Raw genomic sequence first — 19,489 nt, forward strand, 5'->3', positions numbered from 1 at the left:
CTTCCAATATTTAATTTTTAAAAAACTGAGTGAGATGCCAGGATACAATGTTGAATATGGTAGCCATATGGACAGCTTTAAAGCAAAAACTTAAAAGGAAATCTCTATTAAACTACAAAAAGGAAAATGGCTTTACAATATCTGTCAAAATAAATACAAAATGGCTACATATTCAAACAGGTAAGTCCTTTTCCGAGAAAATGAAAAAGTAAAAAGCTCTAATGTTTCAATGTAATTTGGCAGGAATATTTAGAAATTTTCAGCAATCACTGCACATTGCTGTTAAGACTCTGATTCTGAAAGTTGAAAACCACCAATATTTTAAAAACAGTTTCACTAGTCAAAACACAACAAACAATACAAGATTTTTAATGTGATAATGGATTGCCTATTTCACATGTTAAATTGCTCTATGCAGGGAGATTTCACAATCCAGGGTCCATAGCCATGTTGTTGTAAGTAGGATTTCAACTTACATTTAGCTTCTTGATAGGAGGCAGACATACACTAGAGAAGAAAGAAAAAATGAATTATAGAAAACAAGCAGCATTTGATTTCTGAAAAGTAGCCCCAATACTGTTTCTTTAGCTTGAAATTTTAAAAAGTTAATGAAAGTCTTTTTTAATTCCTATATTTTAATATTTTTGAAGCTGAAAAATTTCCTTCCCAACACTCCTAAAGAGCAATTATTCTCTCTATTTTTTTTTCCTAAGAGCCAAGGTCTTGTTCTGTCATGCAGGCTGGAGTATGGTGGCATGATCACTGAATTCCTGGGCTCAAGCCATCTTCCAGCCTCAGCCTCCTGAGTAGCTAGGACTACAGGCATGCACCACCATGCCCTGCTATTTTTTATTTTATTTTTTTATAGAGACAAGGTCTTGCATGTTGCCCAGGCTGGTCTTGAACTCCTGGCCTCAAGCGGTCCTCCCACCTTGGCCTCCGAAAGCGCTGGTAGTATAGGCATGAGCCACCACACCTGGCCAGTTTTTCTTCTTCTTTTTTTTTTTTTTTTTTAACATTTTAAATTAAAAGATTAATCATACTAATTGCAGAAAATTTGAAAAACAGACAAAATATAAAGAAGGAAATAAAAATTATCGGTAATCACAAAACTTCATGGTGGCAGATAAAACTAATGGTGGTAGATAGCCACCATTAATATTTTGGCGAATTTTCTTTTTTTATAAATGAAAATATAAATGAACTTTTAACAAGCTGGTTTTATTGAGAGACAATTTACATACCATGAAATTCATCCATTGTTAAGTGTATTGTTTCGTGTTTTTTAATGAATTCATAGAGGCATGCAAATATCAGCATAGTCCAGTTGTGAAACAAATCCCTCACCTCTAAAAAGTTCCACTATACTCACCTGCAGTCCTGGTGCCAGTACCAGTCCTAAACCCAGACAACCATGAATCTACTTGCTGTCTCTAGAGTTTTGCTTTTTCTAAAAAATTCATATAAATTAACTAACACAATAAGGATCCTGTTGTGTCAGGCTTCTTTCAGTTTATTTAGGTTGTTTCATGTATCAGTAGCTTGTTTCTTTTTATTGCTGATTAATATTCCATTGTAGGGGTATAATATTCCATTATAGGGGTACAACACATTTTATGTATTCACCAGCTGATTAACATTTGAATTGCTTCCAGTTTTTGGCTTTTCTGAATAATGCTATTATAAACATGCATGTAAATACCAGTGGAATTGCTAATTACACATTTACCATCTTAGGAAAATGTCAAACTATTTTCCAAAGTGGCATTTTCTCATAGTCTATAGTTTGTATTTTCATTTTCTTAATGATGAATTTTGAAAAGCAAGTATTTTATTTTGGAGTCAAATGATCAATTTCTTTTTGGGTTATACTTTTGGTATCATATCTAAGAAATCTTTCCCTAATAAATATTTTCTAATTTATATTTAATAATGTAAATATTTTCTCATATTTTATTTGAAAGTTTTATAGTTTTAGCTCTTATAGTTAGATCTAAAGTCCACTTTGAGTTAATTTTTGTGTATGACTGACATAAAGATCTAAGTTAATTTTTTGTTTTACCTACATATATTCCACCATTTTAGCACTATTTGTTGAAAAAATGATTCTCCCACAGAATTGGCACTTTTGTACAAAAGCAATTGATCATATGTGTATAGGTTTCTGTTCCATTGATCTATATTTCTATTATTATATCAATACATTGTCTTAATTACTATAGCCTTATCGTAAGTTTTGAAAGTAGGTTAAGTTTTCCAACTTTCTTGTTTTTCAAAATTCTTTTGGCTCTTAAATGGCCTTTGGATTGAGCTGAGCGCGGTGGCTTACACCTGTAATCCCGGCAGTTTGGTGGGTGGAGCACTTGAGGTCAGAAGTTCGAGACCAGCCTGGCCAATATGGTGAAACCCCATCTCTACTAAAAATACAAAAAATTAGCCGAGCATGGTAGCGGGTGCCTGTAATGCCAGCTACTTGGGAGGCTGAGGCAGGAGAATCACTTGAATCCAGAAGGCAGAGGTTGCAGTGAGCTGAGATCATGCCATCACACTCCAGCCTGGGTGACAGAGCAAGACTCCACCTCAAAAAAAAAAAAAAAAAAGTCCTTTGGATTTCCATATCAATTTCACAATCAGCTTGTCAATTTCTACACAAAACCCTGCTGGAACTTTAATTTTGCATTGAAAGTATAAATTAATTTGGAGAGAAGTGACATCCTAACAATACTGTTTTCCAATGCATTATGATGGTACATCTCTCCATTTACTTAGGTCTCCTTCAATTTCTCTCATCTATGTTTCATCATTTCCAGTGTACAGGTCTTGCATTTCTTTTGTTAAATTTATTCCTCTGTGTTTACACACAAACACACACACGCACATAAATGTACACGTTTGGTGCTATTGTGGATGAAGCTGTTTTCTCAATTTTTTGAGCATTCATTCCTAGTATATAAACAATTTATTTTTCTATATTGCTCTCATATCTTGTGACCTTGCTAAAGTCATATATGATCCAGTTGTTTGTTTTTGGTAGTTGCCAAAGAATATTTTACCTACAAGATGATACAATTTAGGAATAAAAAAATTTCTTCATCCTTTACAGTATAGGTACCTTTTAATCTCTTTTTCTTGCCTTGCTGCACTGGCTAGGACCTAGAGAACAGTGTTGAATACAAGTGCTGAGAGCACACATTCTCTCCTTCTTCCCTAATCTTGAGTAGGGAAAGGAGTTATTCAGTCTTTTCGCCATTAAGCAGAATGTCAATGGTAGGCTCTTCATTGATGCCCTTTATGAAGGTGAGGAAGTTCACTTCTATCCCTTGTTTGTTCAGTGCTTTTATTGTGAATGGGTGCTGGACTTTGTCAAATGCATTTTGTACGTCTATTGAGATAACTATACAAATTTTAAACTTGAATTTATTCATATGGTGTGTTACATAAAATAATTTTCTGATCTCAAATCAACCTTGCATTCCTGATATAAACCTTCTTGGTTGTGGAGTATAATCCTTTTTGAATGTTGCTGGATTTGGTTTGTCAATATCTTGCTAAGGATTTTCACATTGATTTTCATGAGAGAGATTGGTTTGTAGTTTTCATTTCTTGTAATGTTTTCTTGCCCACTTTTGGTACCAGGGTAACACTGGACTTGTAAAATGAGTAGAGAAGTGTTTTCTCCTCCATTTTCTGAAAGAGCTTTTGTAGGATTTGTATCATAGTTTGCTTATATGTTTGACAGAATTCACCAGTGAAGTCATATATGTGTCTGAGATTTTCTTTAGGAAAATAATTTAATTAGTAATTCAATTTCTTAAGTTCGATTTGGATATTCTATTTTTGAGTCAGTTTTTATGATTTGTGTCTTTCTAGGAATACGTCCATTTCATCTAACGTGTCTGCTGACAAACAGTTGTTCATAATCCCTTATAATAATTTTAAGCTTCTTAAGGTCTGTAGTGATGACCATTTTTTTTTAAATTCCAGATTTTGATAATTTGTGTTATCTGTTATTTTTTTCTTGGTTAATCTAGCTAAAGGATTACCAAGTTTAACTTTTTAATGAACCAAATTTAGATTTTCTCCTACTATTTTTTTCTATTTTCAATTTCACTGATTTCTATTCTGATTCATTACATTTCATTATTTCCTTCCTTCTACTTACTTTAATTCTGACTTGCTCTTCTTCTTCTGGCTTCTTGAACTGGAAGCTCAAATAACTGATTTTAAAGATTCTTTTCTAATATTAATATAAGCATTTAAAGCTATACATTTCTAAGTACTTATTTATATAGTCATTCTTTGGTATCCATGGGGAATTGGTTCCAGGATCCCCTAGAAATACCAAAATCTGCAGATGCTCAAGTCCCTTATATAAAATGGCATGGTATTTGCATACAACCTAGGTACACTCTCTCACATACTTCAAATCATCCCTAGATTATTTATAATACCTAATACAACATAAATTCAATGTAAATAGTTGTTATACTGTATTTTATTTGTATTATTTTTATTTTTGTATTTTTTTTTACTTTTCCTTTTCTTCCCCCAAGTATTTTCGATCCATAGTTGGTTGAATCTGAGGATGCATAACTTATGGATACAAATGGCCACCTGTATTCCATAAATTTTAATATATCACATTTCACTTTCATTTAGTTCAAGATATTTCTTAGTTTTCCTAATAATTTCTTCCTTGAACCATGAGTTATTCAGAGGCAAGTTAACTTCCAAATATATAGCAATTTCTCATATTTCATTCTCTTCTTGATTTCTAATTTAATTCCACAGTGGTTAGAATATACTTGGCATGATTTTAATCCTTTTAAGATTACTGAGACTTGCTTTATGACCTATGCTGAAGAATGCTCCATGTGGGCTTGAAAAGAACATATACTCTGCTGTTGTGTAGAGTGTTTTCTACAGGTCAGTGAGTTTTGATTGGTTGGTAGTGTTCAAGTATCCTGTATTTTTACTGATTTTCTGTGGAGTTGTTCTATCAATTACTGACAAAGGAGAATTAAAACCAACTACAGTTGCTGAATTGTCTATTTTACTTTACAATTCTGTCAGATTTTGCTTGTGTATTTTATGGCTTTGTTGTTACACCCACATACACATATCTTTCTGATATATTGACCTTTTTACCACTGTAAGATGTTGCTCTTTGTCTCTAGCAATATTTCTCCTCTTCATGTATATTTAATATTAATATAAACATTCCAACTGTCTTGTTATCATTTACGATAGGTCTTTTTTCATCCTTATAACTTGCGATTTATTTGAGATAGAATTTAAAATGTGCTTGTTGCAGACAGCATATATTTTGAATCAGGCTTTTTTTAACCCAATCTGACAATCTGTCATTTGACTGGAGCAGTTAGTCTACTTTATTGTAATTATTGGTATGGTGAATTTATATCTGCCATGTTACTATTTATTTCTCACATCTTATGTCTTTTTACAATTTATCTTTTTCCTTACTGTCCTATAGTTTAAGAAAAATGTTTTACTGAACTATTTTAATACTTCTGTTGGTATTTTATCAATAGTTTTTCATTTATTTTCTTCATGGTTACATTAGGAATTACAATATACCTCTTTACCTTACATATTGGATTTCAGATTCATACTGGCTTATGGTAAAACAGCAACTTTATTTCAATATAGAGTGATTTCTTACCAAATCCTTTGTTATATTGTCATATATACTGCATCTAAGTTATAAATTCAACAACACAGTGTTGTTTTAAACAACTTTTTAAAAAGAAATAAGAGCAAATATATAGACATGCACGTACACATACTCATAGGTCTCATGTTTATCCACATAATTATCATTTTCAGTATTTATTATTCCTTCCTGTGGATTTGCTATCATCTGGTATAATTTTTTCCAAGCCTCAAATACTTTCTTTGGAATTCCATTTAGGGAAGTACTGCTAACAACACATTTTCTTAATGTTAGTTTAACCTGTGAATGTTCTTATTTTGCTTTTATTTCTGAAGGATTATTTTCCTGGATATAGAATCCTTGGTTGCCAGGATTTTTCCTTCAGCACCTTGGACCTGCCATTATACTGCCCTTTGGGCCTCCACTGTCTCTTTTATAACAGCTTTGTTAAGATATAATTCACAAGTCACAAAATTTACCCTTTAACGTGTACAATTCAGCTTTCAGTATATTCAATAATTTGTGCAGCCATCACCATTAATTTTAGATATTCTCCATCATCCTAGAAAGAACTTTGTATCTATTAGCAGTCACTCCTAATTCTTCCCCCTCTAGTGCCTGATAACCACTATTTTCTGTCTCTATGCATTTGCCTGTAATAGACATTTCATATAAATCAAACCATATGATATGGGGCCTATGCATTCTTTCACTTGACATAATATCTTATTGTATCTGGGCTCTCAATTATATTCCATTGTCTATATGCCAGTACCACACTGTCTTGATTACTGTAGTTTTATAGAAAGTTTTGAAATTAAGAACTATGTATTTTGCAACTTTTTTTCTTTTTCAAAATTTTTTGGCTATTTTGGGATGGCCTCCACTGTTGCTAATAAGAAATCAACACATTAAGCCTTTGTAAAACTTCTACCATCTTCTGATCAACTTGTACGTGGAAGAGAATGTACTGAATGTTACAGTCAGCTCTCAAGTATCCCTTGGCTTGTATCTTTGATGGGCTCTCTTGGGTATTCCCTGCACGTGAGTGTAGTTTTTCAGTCAGCCAGGAAAATATGAAGAATTTACCTCAGTCCTTTCAGGGCTCTCTCATTTTCCAAATCTCCTTGTTAACTTGCTAGTTGGCCTACCACTTGCCTCCAACCAGGATGGCAATCTTGGGCCAGGAGAGTTACTGGTTTTCCCCATTCATTTCTTACCAAGTTTGGCATTTAAGCCAACAAAACTGCAAACTTTCATTCCCCTGTCCCAAATCGAGTAAACCTCCTCTGAAGGCAAAGCTTCTGCTTTTGGTGGTAGCCTCATTGGGTCAAAAAACTACAGTTCTTGGCATTGAAACCAGCAGAGAGGAAGAAAATGAGAATGAGAAAAGCCCTGGGTAAGGCCATGTACTCCTGTAATTCTTGCTCAAAGTAATAGCAGTTTTTCTTCTTCTTCTTCTTCTTCTTTTTTTTTTTTTTTTTTTTTTTTTTTTTTAAAGAGAGAGAGGGTCTTGCTCTGTCCCCCAGGCTGAAGTGCAGTGGTGTGATTATAGCTCACAGCAGCCTTGAACTCCCGGGCTCAAGTGATCCTCCCACCTCAGCCTCCCAAGTAGCCAGGACTAGAGCTGTGGGCCACCACGTCTGGCTAATAAGAAGAGTTTGTGAGGAATACACACTTTTTAATGTTTTTTCTGCCTTTTGTCAATGTTCAGAGTTATGAAAGGTTGTTTTTGACAATTTTGTCTGGTTTTCTACTTGTTTTTATAGTGATTTACAACTTCTTTATGCCACAAAACCAGAAATAGTCTAGAAAAGCTTTTATACTTAAAAATATGTGATTATGTACACATACACCTGTAATTAATGTAACGGCTTTACAGGCTGTAATTATACAGGTTGAGCATTAAGTTGGTAAAATTGGTAAAATTAAAAGACTTTCATATAATGCTATATCATTATTGGCATTAGGATAGCAAAACAATTTACATTTAATATTTACTAATGGTAACATGGAAGTATGTTCATGTCAGCCAGGCACGGTGGCTCAAGCCTGTAATCCCAGAACTCTGGGAGGCTGAAGCTGGTGGATCACCTGACGTGAGGAGTTCGAGACCAGCCTGGCCAACATGGCAAAACCCCGTCTCTACTGAAAGTACAAAAATTAGCCCGGCATGGTGGTGTGCACCTATAATCTCAGCTACTCAGAAGGCTGAGGCAGGAGAATTGCTTGAACCCAGGAGGCAGAAGTTGCAGTGAGCCGAGCTCGTGCCATTGCACTCTAGCCTGGACAACAGAGTGAGACTCCATCTCAAAAAAAAAAAGGATGTTCATGTCATATCACATAGAAAGAAAAAGTGGATTAGAACATACCATACCCAATATGGTCTTATTTTTAAACAGACACATACACAAATCCACATATATGAGAAGGAACTGAAATAACATGCTCACATTAAAAGACTGAGTATTAACTTTGAATAGTAAGTGGAATTACAAGTATTAATAATATTTTTTCTGTATTTTTAAAACTTTTTCAAATTTTTGACTTAAACTTACATTATGTTTATGTAAAATATATTTTGGAAGAGAGAAAAAAGCTATGTACCTTACCTACTAAATCAGGTTCAAATCAGATGCTGAAATTAAAGTTTGTTTCACAACTTTAAAATAGAAAAATTCATATATCTTAAATAATGTATTCTTTTAGAATACTTAACATTCTATAGTTAGTACAATTAATACCATATACAGAATAAATTTTATTAACATTTTGTTTCTCTGGTATGACATAGCGGGTTTTTGAGTGCTATGTAACTTACACTGTCAAAATAAGTATATACCATACTAAAATGGCTACTTTAAATGGCAATACTTATTTACATATCTAATATCTGACATGTTCATTTAAAAATCAATTTTACCATTACCTGGTAATATCTTATATTCAGGAAGTATTCAACAAACTTTTGCTAAGGAGAATCATTTTAAAATGACCACATTAATGTCTTAAATTTTATTCCTATGATAACTTTATTCCTTTAAGGACTTACCTTGGCTGCATGATATGTACCAGCTTCAAGTAATTCTTTTTTAGCTTCTTTGGCAAGCAGGTTAAACCGACTTAACATTGCAGCCTTACAAAGCCGACTTGCCATTGACATACCACTTTTAAATGGGGAACTAAGCAGAGAGAAATAAAATTTTTTAAATTTATTTTTCAGTAATTTATGTTGGCAATTGTATGGATTAAAATCAACATGGATCTACAAAATATTTCTTGATTATTTGCAATATACATAACTTTTTTTTACATAAGAGGCATTCTTAATATTTACTTTCTGAAGTAAATTTCTTAAATTACATTTTAAATTATTTAGTATTGCATCAAAAATTACTGCAGAAGATTGACCTTGGAACATTTCTATTGTATGAAGCAAAATTAATCTATGATGATACAAATTAAACAGTGGTTGTATGAGGGATTCACTGGAAGTGGGTATGGAAATACTTGCTGCATTTTGACTAGAGTGATGGTTACATAGGTATACAAATATATCAAAATTAATGAAATTGTATAATCTATTTTGTGTTTCACTGCAAGAAGTTTTGGCTCAGTAAAAGCGTAACACATACACATAACCTATTTCACAACCCTTTGTGTATGTGTATATTATGTGCATGTAGATGTGTAATTTGGGTTTCTAATGAAGGTGGGTCCCTAGATCATGAACCTTTTTGCTACTGTAACTTTTCTCCTTTATTGTATCTTCTCATTAGTTGTTCTTAGGATAGATAACAAAAACAGTCAAAATCCTTCATTCCTCCTAGTTTCCAGTTATTTGCAATGTGACTTTTCAGATCTTCACATTAATAGTCATGGCTGATTTTCCCTTCCCTTGAATTTTACTAGGCTTGTGATTTGTTTTAGCAAACAGAATAGACAGTGTGATAATTCTGAATCTAGGCCTGGAGATACCTTGTGTTCTTATTTTCTTGGCACTGGTGCCTCTCCCATGTGACCATGCTAGGACTAGCCTATTAGAGGGTAAGTGAATACAGGCTAAGATCAGCTCACCTGACCTTTAGTTGACCAACAATTGACCCCAGATGTGTGGGAAAGCCCAAGAAAATCCAGAAAAACCATTCAGCTGACTCAAGCACTTCCAAGTAGTAATAATAAATAGTTGTTTTAAACAACGAAGTTTTGAGGTAGTTTATACATAGCAATAGTTAACATACACTCATGTGTACAAAATCTATTGATTTCTACATATTAATTTTCCACCATGACATTTTTGTTGCAGTGGTTTTGATAATTTTCTTGATTTTTGGATATAAATACCATCTTCAAAGAGTGATAATTGTAACTCCTTCTTTCCAATATTTTCTCTCTCCCATTTCCCTTGTCCAAATGTATTTATGCCTCCAGTAAAATGTTGAGTAACGGCAATAACAGTAAATAATGTCTTGCTCTGAATGTTAGTGGGAATGCCTCTGACATTTTATCAATCATGATATTCTTTGACTAATAAAGATATACTTTATCCTGTAAAAAAAACTACCTAGCTATTCCTTTTTATTGAGTATCTTAATCTAGAATAGTTGTAGAGCTAAATTATTTATACACCTTCTTAGAATTTATAGAGATAAACATATGGTATTTTCCCTAGATTAATTAATATGACACATTAGTAAGAGTTTCTAGTCTGGTATTATTTCTATTACGTTACTATCTTAGTATTCCTAGAAAAAATGCCAGTTGGTGTTACTGTATAAAATATATTATTGTAATGTGCTGTTAAATTCTGCTCCCCGACCTTTTATATAGCAATTTTTCTTGGATATAGATGTTTGGTCTGTAATTTTGTGTGGTGGAGAGGAGGAGTAGCAATTTTTTTTGTAAACTTTTTAAGTTCAGGGGTACTTTGTATAGATAAATGTGTGTCATGGGGGTTTGTTGTACAGACTATTTCATCACCCAGGTATTAACCCTAGTATGCATTAGTTATTTTTCCTGATCGTCTCCCTCCTCTCTCCACCATCTGAAAGGCCTCACTGTGTGTTGTTCCCCTCTATGTGTCCATGTGTTCTCATCATTTAGCTCCTACTTACAAGACAGAACGTGTGGGATTTGGTTTTCTGTTCCTGTGTTCATTTGCTAAGGATAGTGGCCTCTAGCTCCATCCATGGCCCTGCAGAGGGCATGATCTCATTCTTTTTTATGTCTGCATAGTATTCCATGATGTATATGTACCACATTTTCTTTATCCAGTCCATCATTGATGGACATTTGGAATGATTCCATGTCTTCGCTATTGTGAGCCGTGCTGCAATGAGCATATGTGTGCAACTGTCTTTATAACAGAACGATTTATATTCCTTTGGGTATATACCCAGTAACGGGATTGCTGGGTCAAATGGTATTTCCACCCTCAGGTCTTTGAAGAATTGCCATACTGTCTTCCACAACGGTTGAACTAATTTACACTTCCACCAATAGTGTATATGTGTTCCTTTCTCTCCACAACCTCACCAGCATCTGTTTTTTGACTTTTTGATAATAGCCATTCTGATTGGTGTGAGACAGTATCTCATTGTGGCTTTGATTAGCAATTTTAAAAAATCAGATTTAAGTATCAATCATATACTTGTTTCATAAAAGTATTTGGATGCTTTCCATCTTTTTGGATAGCACTGGAATTATCTGCTTTTTAAAGGTTTAGAAAAAAACCCTCTGGACTACCTCAGAATGGTACTTTGAGGAACAGTTAAGGTGCCTTCTTGGTAACTTTCTCATGAAAATAACGTTTATTGGTGGCTCATGCCTGTAATCTCAGCACTTTGGGAGGCCAAGGCAGGCGAATCATGAGGTCAGGAGATAGAGGCCATCCTGGCTAACATGGTGAAACCCCCTCTCTACTAAAAATACAAAAAATTAGCCGGGTGCGGTGGCGGGCGCCTGTAGTCCCAGCTACTCGGGAGGCTGAGGCAGGAGAATGGCGTGAACCCGGGAGATGGAGCTTGCAGTAAGCCGAGATCGCGCCACTGCACTCCAGCCTGGGTGACAGAGCGATACTCCGTCTCAAAAAAAAAAAAAAAAAAAGAAAATAACGTTTATATTTTTCCTCCTTCTATATATAAGTTTTGCAAGTAATGTTTTCCTAGAAATTTATCCATTTCATTCAGGTTTTAAATTATATTTGTGTGGTTACCTAAAATAGCTTATGATCCTCTTAATTTTCTCTATTTCTAATTGCATCCTTATCTATTATTTTATATGAGATTGGTGATTTTTCTTATCAGCATTTTATAAGTAATTCTGACCTTTTTTGTTTTTTAAAGCTCTTTTCTTTATATTTCTAATTTATTTCTATCATTTATTGTTATATGCATTTAAGGCTCTGACTTTTCTATTCAGCTTTGTTTAACCTGTATAACCTACAAGTTCTGATATGTAATATTTTCAATACCCCTATTTTCTAAATATTCTGCAATTTCAGTTTATATTTCCCCTTTGAACTAGGAGTCAGAATTTTTCCAGTAAAAGCAGTTCCTAGTATTCTGGTTTGTTATTCAGTTTTATCTCATCATAATCAGAGAATATGTCTACATTGCTTCTACTTTTTGGAATTTGTTATTTTCTTTGTCGTTTAACACACGGTCAGCTTTTTGTTAGTGTTCTATAGTTTCTTGAGGACTAGGTACATTTTATAGTTTTATGATGCAGAGTTTAAAGTAATGAAATCTACCTTACTGCTATTTAAAATGGCTATATCTTTGTTTACTGTTTTGTCCACCTGATCTACCATGAACTGAAAGAGGTGAATTGTTGTCTCTACTAGTAGTGTGTTTCTAGTTTTCCTTTCCTCTTGTCATCTATAATTTCTGCTTTGTGAATGTGGCTATGTCACTTTCTGCATAAACATTCTTAACTGTTCTGTCTTCCATATTAATTATACTGTTTATATTGCTAAGGTTTTTTTTTGTCTTATTGTAATGCTTTGAGACTGAATTATACCTTGTCTAATATTTAGACTACATATTCTGGCTTTTGTTGTTTTTTTTTTTTAAAGATGGAGTCTCGCTTTGTTGCTCAGGCTGGAGTGCAATGGTGCAATCTCAGCTCACTGCAACCTCTGCCTCCTGGTTTCAAGTGATTCTCCCTGTCTCAGCATCCCAAGTAGCTGGGATTACAGGCACCTGCCACCATGCCCAGCTAATCTTTTGTATTTTTAATAGAGATGGGGTTTTGCCATATTGGTCAGGCTGGTCTCAAACTCCTGACCTCAGATGATCTGCCTGCCTCGGCCTCCCAAAATCTTGGGGTTATAGGCATGAGCCACTGCACCCGACCTCTGCTTTCTTTTTATTTGTAATTACTTGGCAAGTATTTGGCCGTAAAAAATGTTAAGCTCACACACTTAATTTCATCTTTGTTATGCCATTATTTTATGTTTTCAGTAAATAATTTTTTCTTTCATAGAAGACCTGTTTGTATGTTTAGTTGAGTCTGTTTTTAATAGTAAAGCACTTGTTTATGCTGGCCTTAGTCATTTGATAATAGTATAATTCATCCAAGTTAAAATATCAGTGTTATGCTTAACTGAGTTCATACTAAGAAACGTTTATGGGTTTGTCTTTTTTTTTTCTTTTTTCTTCCTTTTTGAGATAGGGTCTCACTCTATTGCCCAGGCTGGAGTGCAGTGATGCAGTCATAGCTCACTGCAGCCTCAAACTCCTAGGTTCAAGTGATTCTCCTGTCTCTGCCTCCCAAACAGCTGGAACTCCAGGTATGCACTCCCACTCCTGGTTAATACTTTTTATTTTTTATACAAAACACTGGGTCTCTCACTATGTTTTCCAGATTGGTCTTGAACTCTTGGCTTCAAGCCATGCTCCTGCCTCAGCCTCCCAAACTGCTAGGATTACAGGTATGAGCCTCCTTGACTGCTAAGAAACATTTGTATGTGGTCTTCATTTAAATTTGTCCTTCACAAAGAAAGCAATTTTAAGCATTTAAATTTTTAACATTATTCACTGCCTCATTACAAATGTATGTTCACACTAAAAGAACAGTTTTACTTTTACTTAATAATCAATGGCAGAGACATTATGAAGAAATGTCTAGAAGGCACAGAGCATCATAGTTAAGAACAAGGGCTTTGAAAATAAAATGTCTGGGTTAGAATCCAAGCTGTGTCATTAACTACTTGGGTAACCTTAGGCAAGATATTTAACCTAGCTTGAGTCTCAGAAACTGTAAAAAATATATAAATAAATAAAATCACTCAACCTACAGGGTTATTATAAGAAGACAGTATAACACAGTACCATAGTTCTTACACATAAGGGAACATAAGTAATATTTGGAAGAGCATATAAAAATATAATTCCTGAGCCCCAGATCCAAAGTCAGATTCAGTAGAAGAAATTGAATTTCTAAAAAAATTTACATGATTCTAATACTAATGGTATGAAATTACAGTTGGAGAAACATAGGTTATGGAGCCAGATTCCTTGGGTTTGAATGGTGACTCTGCCATTTAGTATGTAATTTCAGTAAGCTATATAACTTCTCCACATCTGTCTTCTCATCAGAAAAAAAATTTAAAATTTAAAAATTTTTAAAATTAGTACAATGCCTGCAACATAGTCACACTCAACTAATGATAATAAATATTGTTCCGAGTTCAATAAATGGTATCCAAAAGAGAATAAAAACTGAAATAAAATGTCTTCTTTTGCTTAAGTAATATATGGTTTAAAGAAATTAGTAATTTTAACCTTTCAGTGATCTTCCCACTCAGGCCATCCACAATCTCCAAAGAAACATCTCCTTGTGCCCAATTCAGACTCAGAAATTTATATTCCAAGTTCATTTGAAGTGGATAAGCAGAGGGTACTAAACTAATATGAGGTCTGTTGACTAAGTAAAACATTGGAAGTTTTGAAGTGAGTGCATCATCAACACGTTGCTTTATAGCGATTTCTAAGCCTCTGGTATCATTGCAATTCCCATCACCTAGAAAGCAAAAACAAAACACTGAAGTTCAATATTAAAAGACCATTCCAAAATAAAATAAATGAAATGATTGGAAATCGTCTAAAGCCCATTTCTCTATCCTTTATCTTTCAACCTTCCCTTTCCTAGTTCTACTCTCTTAGCATCTACTCCATATTCTTAACCAGAACCAGAACAAGGTAATAACAGATTTTCCATTTTAAAAAAGACTGACACAGAAAAGAATGAAAAGTCCCTCTACTGAATATTAGCAAAGAGTCACAGCTTTTCAGAAACTGGTACTTTAGTAACTGACTCAGAAAGAAATCTGGTACATCCAGATTTGTCGACTGCATTGTATGCTGATTTCTTGCAAGCGCAGTTGACAAATCTGGATGAGAAATAATTGGTGAAAGCGAGTTACTTTCAAACATCTAAGGGCCACAAATTACAACTTTTCCAATACCACGATGCTTCAATTTCACAATGCAAAATAATTTAAAGAATGACCATTTCTGGTTAAAACTGTGCCAATACCAAAAGCTTTGAATTCTCAGTTATAATTATTGAAGGAGAGATCTCAAAAAGATGCAATGTTACTACTAAAAAACAGTGAGCTGCATCAAACTTAAAACAGAAGTTAGGAAGCAGTCACTCTTATTTAAAAAACAGTAATTCTAAAGCATAACTCTTTCTTCCTCAGAAGGTCAGAAGTTCTTGCAACAACAGAATCTTTGTAAACCACTGGACATATTTCACAAATAAAGTTTTGTGTCCTTATCATTAAAATTGTTGAGATAGTTACTAGGGCTGCATTATGACTATCTGGGCACTAGAAAATGATGTAAAAAGGACATGTATTGCTTTTGGTATCCTTTTTCTAAACATTTCCTTAAGTGTTTATCAAGAGTGACAAATGATCAAGACAAAACAAGAGTGACAAAAGAAAGCTAATCAAATAAAAATATACTTGGGCACAGAATAAAAGTTGGAAAAAATAAGGTGTGAGGAACAGTTAATGTATCTACAATGAACAGTAGATAATAAGGATTTTTAAAAAGCCTAATATATTTATTATATTCTGCAATGAAATAATGACAGTGGTTGTACCAAAAAAAAAAAAAAAAAAAAGACATTTGGAAAAAGGAAGGAAAAAAAAACCTGTAAGTCAAATTCCTGATGAAATGCTTTAAACATCAAATTGTTTATGTAGATGCTTTAAAGGGAAGTATAAAACTTAATAAAATAGAAAAAAAGTTTATAAATACTTTATTACAAATTTTACTTTTTCCCTTCATATATGTGTGCATTAATAATTTACTATATCTGATGTATGATTTTAATACATCTTGAGGCTCAATCTTGTTCCTAGAAAATAAATATCTAAAGTTATACCATATAACTGAAAAATTATGATTTGATTCATTCAAAAGGATCTGAAATAACACAAAACTCCAAGGTTAAAGTCAAAGGTTAAATCTAATCAAACACTATAGAAGACCTGACAATAATTCATATATATAATCTATCATAAGCAGCAGCGTGAAAAGTTATGAAAACTGGGTTTGAATTCAGGCTCTACCACTAAGCAAACTGACGGACTTTAGGCAAGCATTTTATTAACATTCTGAATGTGATCTGAAAAAGAAAAGAAAAAAGGAAAGGACTGAATAACAAATTCCCTAATGTTATCAGCTGCTTCTTTTTCTTTCTTTTTTTAAATTATTTTATTTCATTATTATTATACTTTAAGTTTTAGGGTACATGTGCACAATGTGCAGGTTTGTTACATATGTATACAAGCGCCATGTTGGTTTGCTGCACCCATTAACTCATCATTTAGCATTAGGTATATCTCCTAATGCTGTCCCTCCCTCATCCCCCCATCCCACAACAGTCCCCAGAGTGTGATGTTCCCCTTCCTGTGTCCGTGTGTTCTCTTGTTCAATTCCCACTTATGAGTGAGAACATCCGGTGTTTAGTTTCTTGTCCTTGCCATAGTTTACTGAGAATGATGATTTCCAGTTTCATCCATGTCCCTACAAAGGACATGAACTCATCATTTTTTATGGCTGCATAGTATTCCATGGTATATATGTGCCACATTTTCTTAATCTAGTCTATCGTTGTTGGACATTTGTGTTGGTTCCAAGTCTTTGCTATTGTGAATAGTGCCACAATAAACATACGTGTGCATGTGTCTTTATAGCAGCATGATTTATAGTCCTTTGGGTATATACCCAGTAATGGGATGCCTGGGTCAAATGGTATTTCTAGTTCTAGATCCCTGAGGAATCGCCACACTGACTTCCACAATGGTTGAACTAGTTTACAGTCCCACCAACAGTGTAAAAGTGTTCCTATTTCTCCACATCCTCTCCAGCACCTGTTGTTTCCTGACTTTTTAATGATGGCCATTCTAACTGGTGTGAGATGGTATCGCATTGTGGTTTTGATTTACATTTCTCTGATGGCCAGTGATGATGGGCATTTTTTCATGTGTTTTTTGGCTACATAAATGTCTTCTTTTGAGAAGTGTCTGTTCATGTCCTTCACCCACTTTTTGATGGGGTTGTTTGTTTTTATCTTGTAAATTTGTTTGAGTTCATTGTAGATTCTGGATATCAGCCCTTTGTCAGATGAGTAGGTTGCGAAAATTTTCTCCCATTGTGTAGGCTGCCTGTTCACTCTGATGGTAGTTTCTTTTGCTGTGCAGAAGCTCTTTAGTTTAATTAGATCCCATTTGTCAATTTTGGCTTCTGTTGCCATTGCTTTTGGTGTTTTAGACAAGAAGTCCTTGCCCATGCCTATGTCCTGAATGGTAATGCCTAGGTTTTCTTCTAGGGTTTTTATGGTTTTAGGTCTAACATGTAAGTCTTTAATCCATCTTGAAATAATTTTTGTATAAGGTGTAAGGAAGGGATCCAGTTTCAGCTTTCTACATATGGCTAGCCAGTTTTCCCAGCACCATTTATTAAATAGGGAATCCTTTCCCCATTGCTTGTTTTTGTCACGTTTGTTAAAGATCAGATAGTTGTAGATACGCGGCATTATTTCTGAGGGCTCTGTTCTGTTCCATTGATCTACATCTCTGTTTTGGTACCTGTACCATGCTGTTTTGATTACTGTAGCCTTGTAGTATAGTTTGAAGTCAGGTAGCGTGATGCCTCCAGCTTTGTTCTTTTGGCTTAGGATTGACTTGCGATGCGGGCTCTTTTTTGGTTCCATATGAACTTTAAAGTAGTTTTTTCCAATTCTGTGAAGAAAGTCACTGGTACCTTGATGGGGATGGCATTGAATCTATAAATTACCTTGGGCAATATGGCCATTTTCACGATATTGATTCTTCTAACCCATGAGCATGGAATGTTCTTCCATTTGTTTGTATCCTCTTTTATTTCATTGAGCAGTGGTTTGTAGTTCTCCTTGAAGAGGTCCTTCACGTCCCTTGTAAGTTGGATTCCTAGGTATTTTATTCTCTTTGAAGCAATTGTGAATGAGAGTTCACTCATGATTTGGCTCTCTGTTTGTCTGTTATTGGTGTATAAGAATGCTTGTGATTTTTGTACATTGATTTTGTATCCTGAGACTTTGCTGAAGTTGCTTATCAGCTTAAGGAGATTTTGGGCTGAGACAATGGGGTTTTCTAGATATACAATCATGTCCTCTGCAAACAGGGACAATTTGACTTCCTCTTTTCCTAATTGAATACCCTTTATTTCCTTCTCATGCCTAATTGCCCTGGCCAGAACTTCCAACACTATGTTGAATAGGAGTGGTAAGAGAGGGCATCCCTGTCTTGTACCAGTTTTCAAAGGAAATGCTTCTGGTTTTTGCCCATTCAGTATGATATTGGCTATGGGTTTGTCATAGATAGCTCTTATTATTTTGAGATACGTCCCATCAATACCTAATTTATTGAGAGTTTTTAGCATGAAGGGTTGTTGAATTTTGTCCAAGGCCTTTTCCGCATCTATTGAGATAATCATGTGGTTTTTGTCTTTGGTTCTGTTTATATGCTGGATTACATTTATTGATTTGCGTATGTTGAACCAGCCTTGCATCCCAGGGATGAAACCCACTTGATCATGGTGTATAAGCTTTTTGATGTGCTGCTGGATTCGGTTTGCCAGTATTTTATTGAGGATTTCTGCATCAATGTTCATCAAGGATATTGGTCTAAAATTCTCTTTTTTGGTTGTGTCTCTGCCCGGCTTTGGTATCAGGATGATGCTGGCCTCATAAAATGAGTTAGGGAGGATTCCCTCTTTTTCTATTGATTGGAATAGTTTCAGAAGGAATGGTACCAGTTCCTCCTTGTACCTCTGGTAGAATTTGGCTGTGAATCCATCGGGTCCTGGACTCTTTTTGGTTGGAAGGCTATTGATTATTGCCACAATTTCAGAGCCTGTTATTGGTCTATTCAGAGATTCAACTTCATCCTGGTTTAGTCTTGGGAGGGTGTATTTGTCGAGGAATTTATCCATTTCTTCTAGATTTTCTAGTTTATTTGCATAGAGGTGTTTGTAGAATTCTCTGATGGTAGTTTGTATTTTTGTGGGATTGGTGGTGATACCCCCTTAATCATTTTTTATCGCGTCTATTTGATTCTTCTCTCTTTTATTCTTTATTAGTCTTGCCAGCGGTCTATCAATTTTGTTGATCTTTTCAAAAAACCAGCTCCTGGATTCATTAATTTTTTGAAGGGTTTTTTGTATCTCTATTTCCTTCAATTCTGCTCTGATTTTAGTTATTTCTTGCCTTCTGCTAGCTTTTGAATGTGTTTGCTCTTGCTTTTCTAGTTCTTTTAAT

At 34.4% G+C, this 19,489-nt stretch overlaps 1 protein-coding gene across 7 annotated transcripts in view; it reads right to left on the minus strand.

Annotated features, from left to right (window-relative positions):
• Nucleotides 1–353: 353 nt before the first annotated feature.
• The window catches only part of ADAD1 (adenosine deaminase domain containing 1), a 62,486-nt gene continuing 43,350 nt past the window's right edge, over nucleotides 354–19,489 (minus strand). For all 7 annotated transcript variants that reach the window (XM_055274672.2, XM_055274670.2, XM_055274668.2 and 4 more), the window contains exons 10-12: nucleotides 14,461–14,698; nucleotides 8,727–8,856; nucleotides 354–507 (exon numbers count right to left, since the gene is read on the minus strand). In XM_055274672.2, the coding sequence (XP_055130647.1) occupies nucleotides 394–507; nucleotides 8,727–8,856; nucleotides 14,461–14,698 (482 nt within the window). In that variant the 3' untranslated portion in view covers nucleotides 354–393. The remainder of the gene's footprint in view (nucleotides 508–8,726; nucleotides 8,857–14,460; nucleotides 14,699–19,489) is intronic.

The sequence above is a fragment of the Symphalangus syndactylus genome, chromosome 4 (assembly GCF_028878055.3).
Source record: "Symphalangus syndactylus isolate Jambi chromosome 4, NHGRI_mSymSyn1-v2.1_pri, whole genome shotgun sequence".
Lineage (NCBI taxonomy): Eukaryota > Metazoa > Chordata > Mammalia > Primates > Hylobatidae > Symphalangus > Symphalangus syndactylus.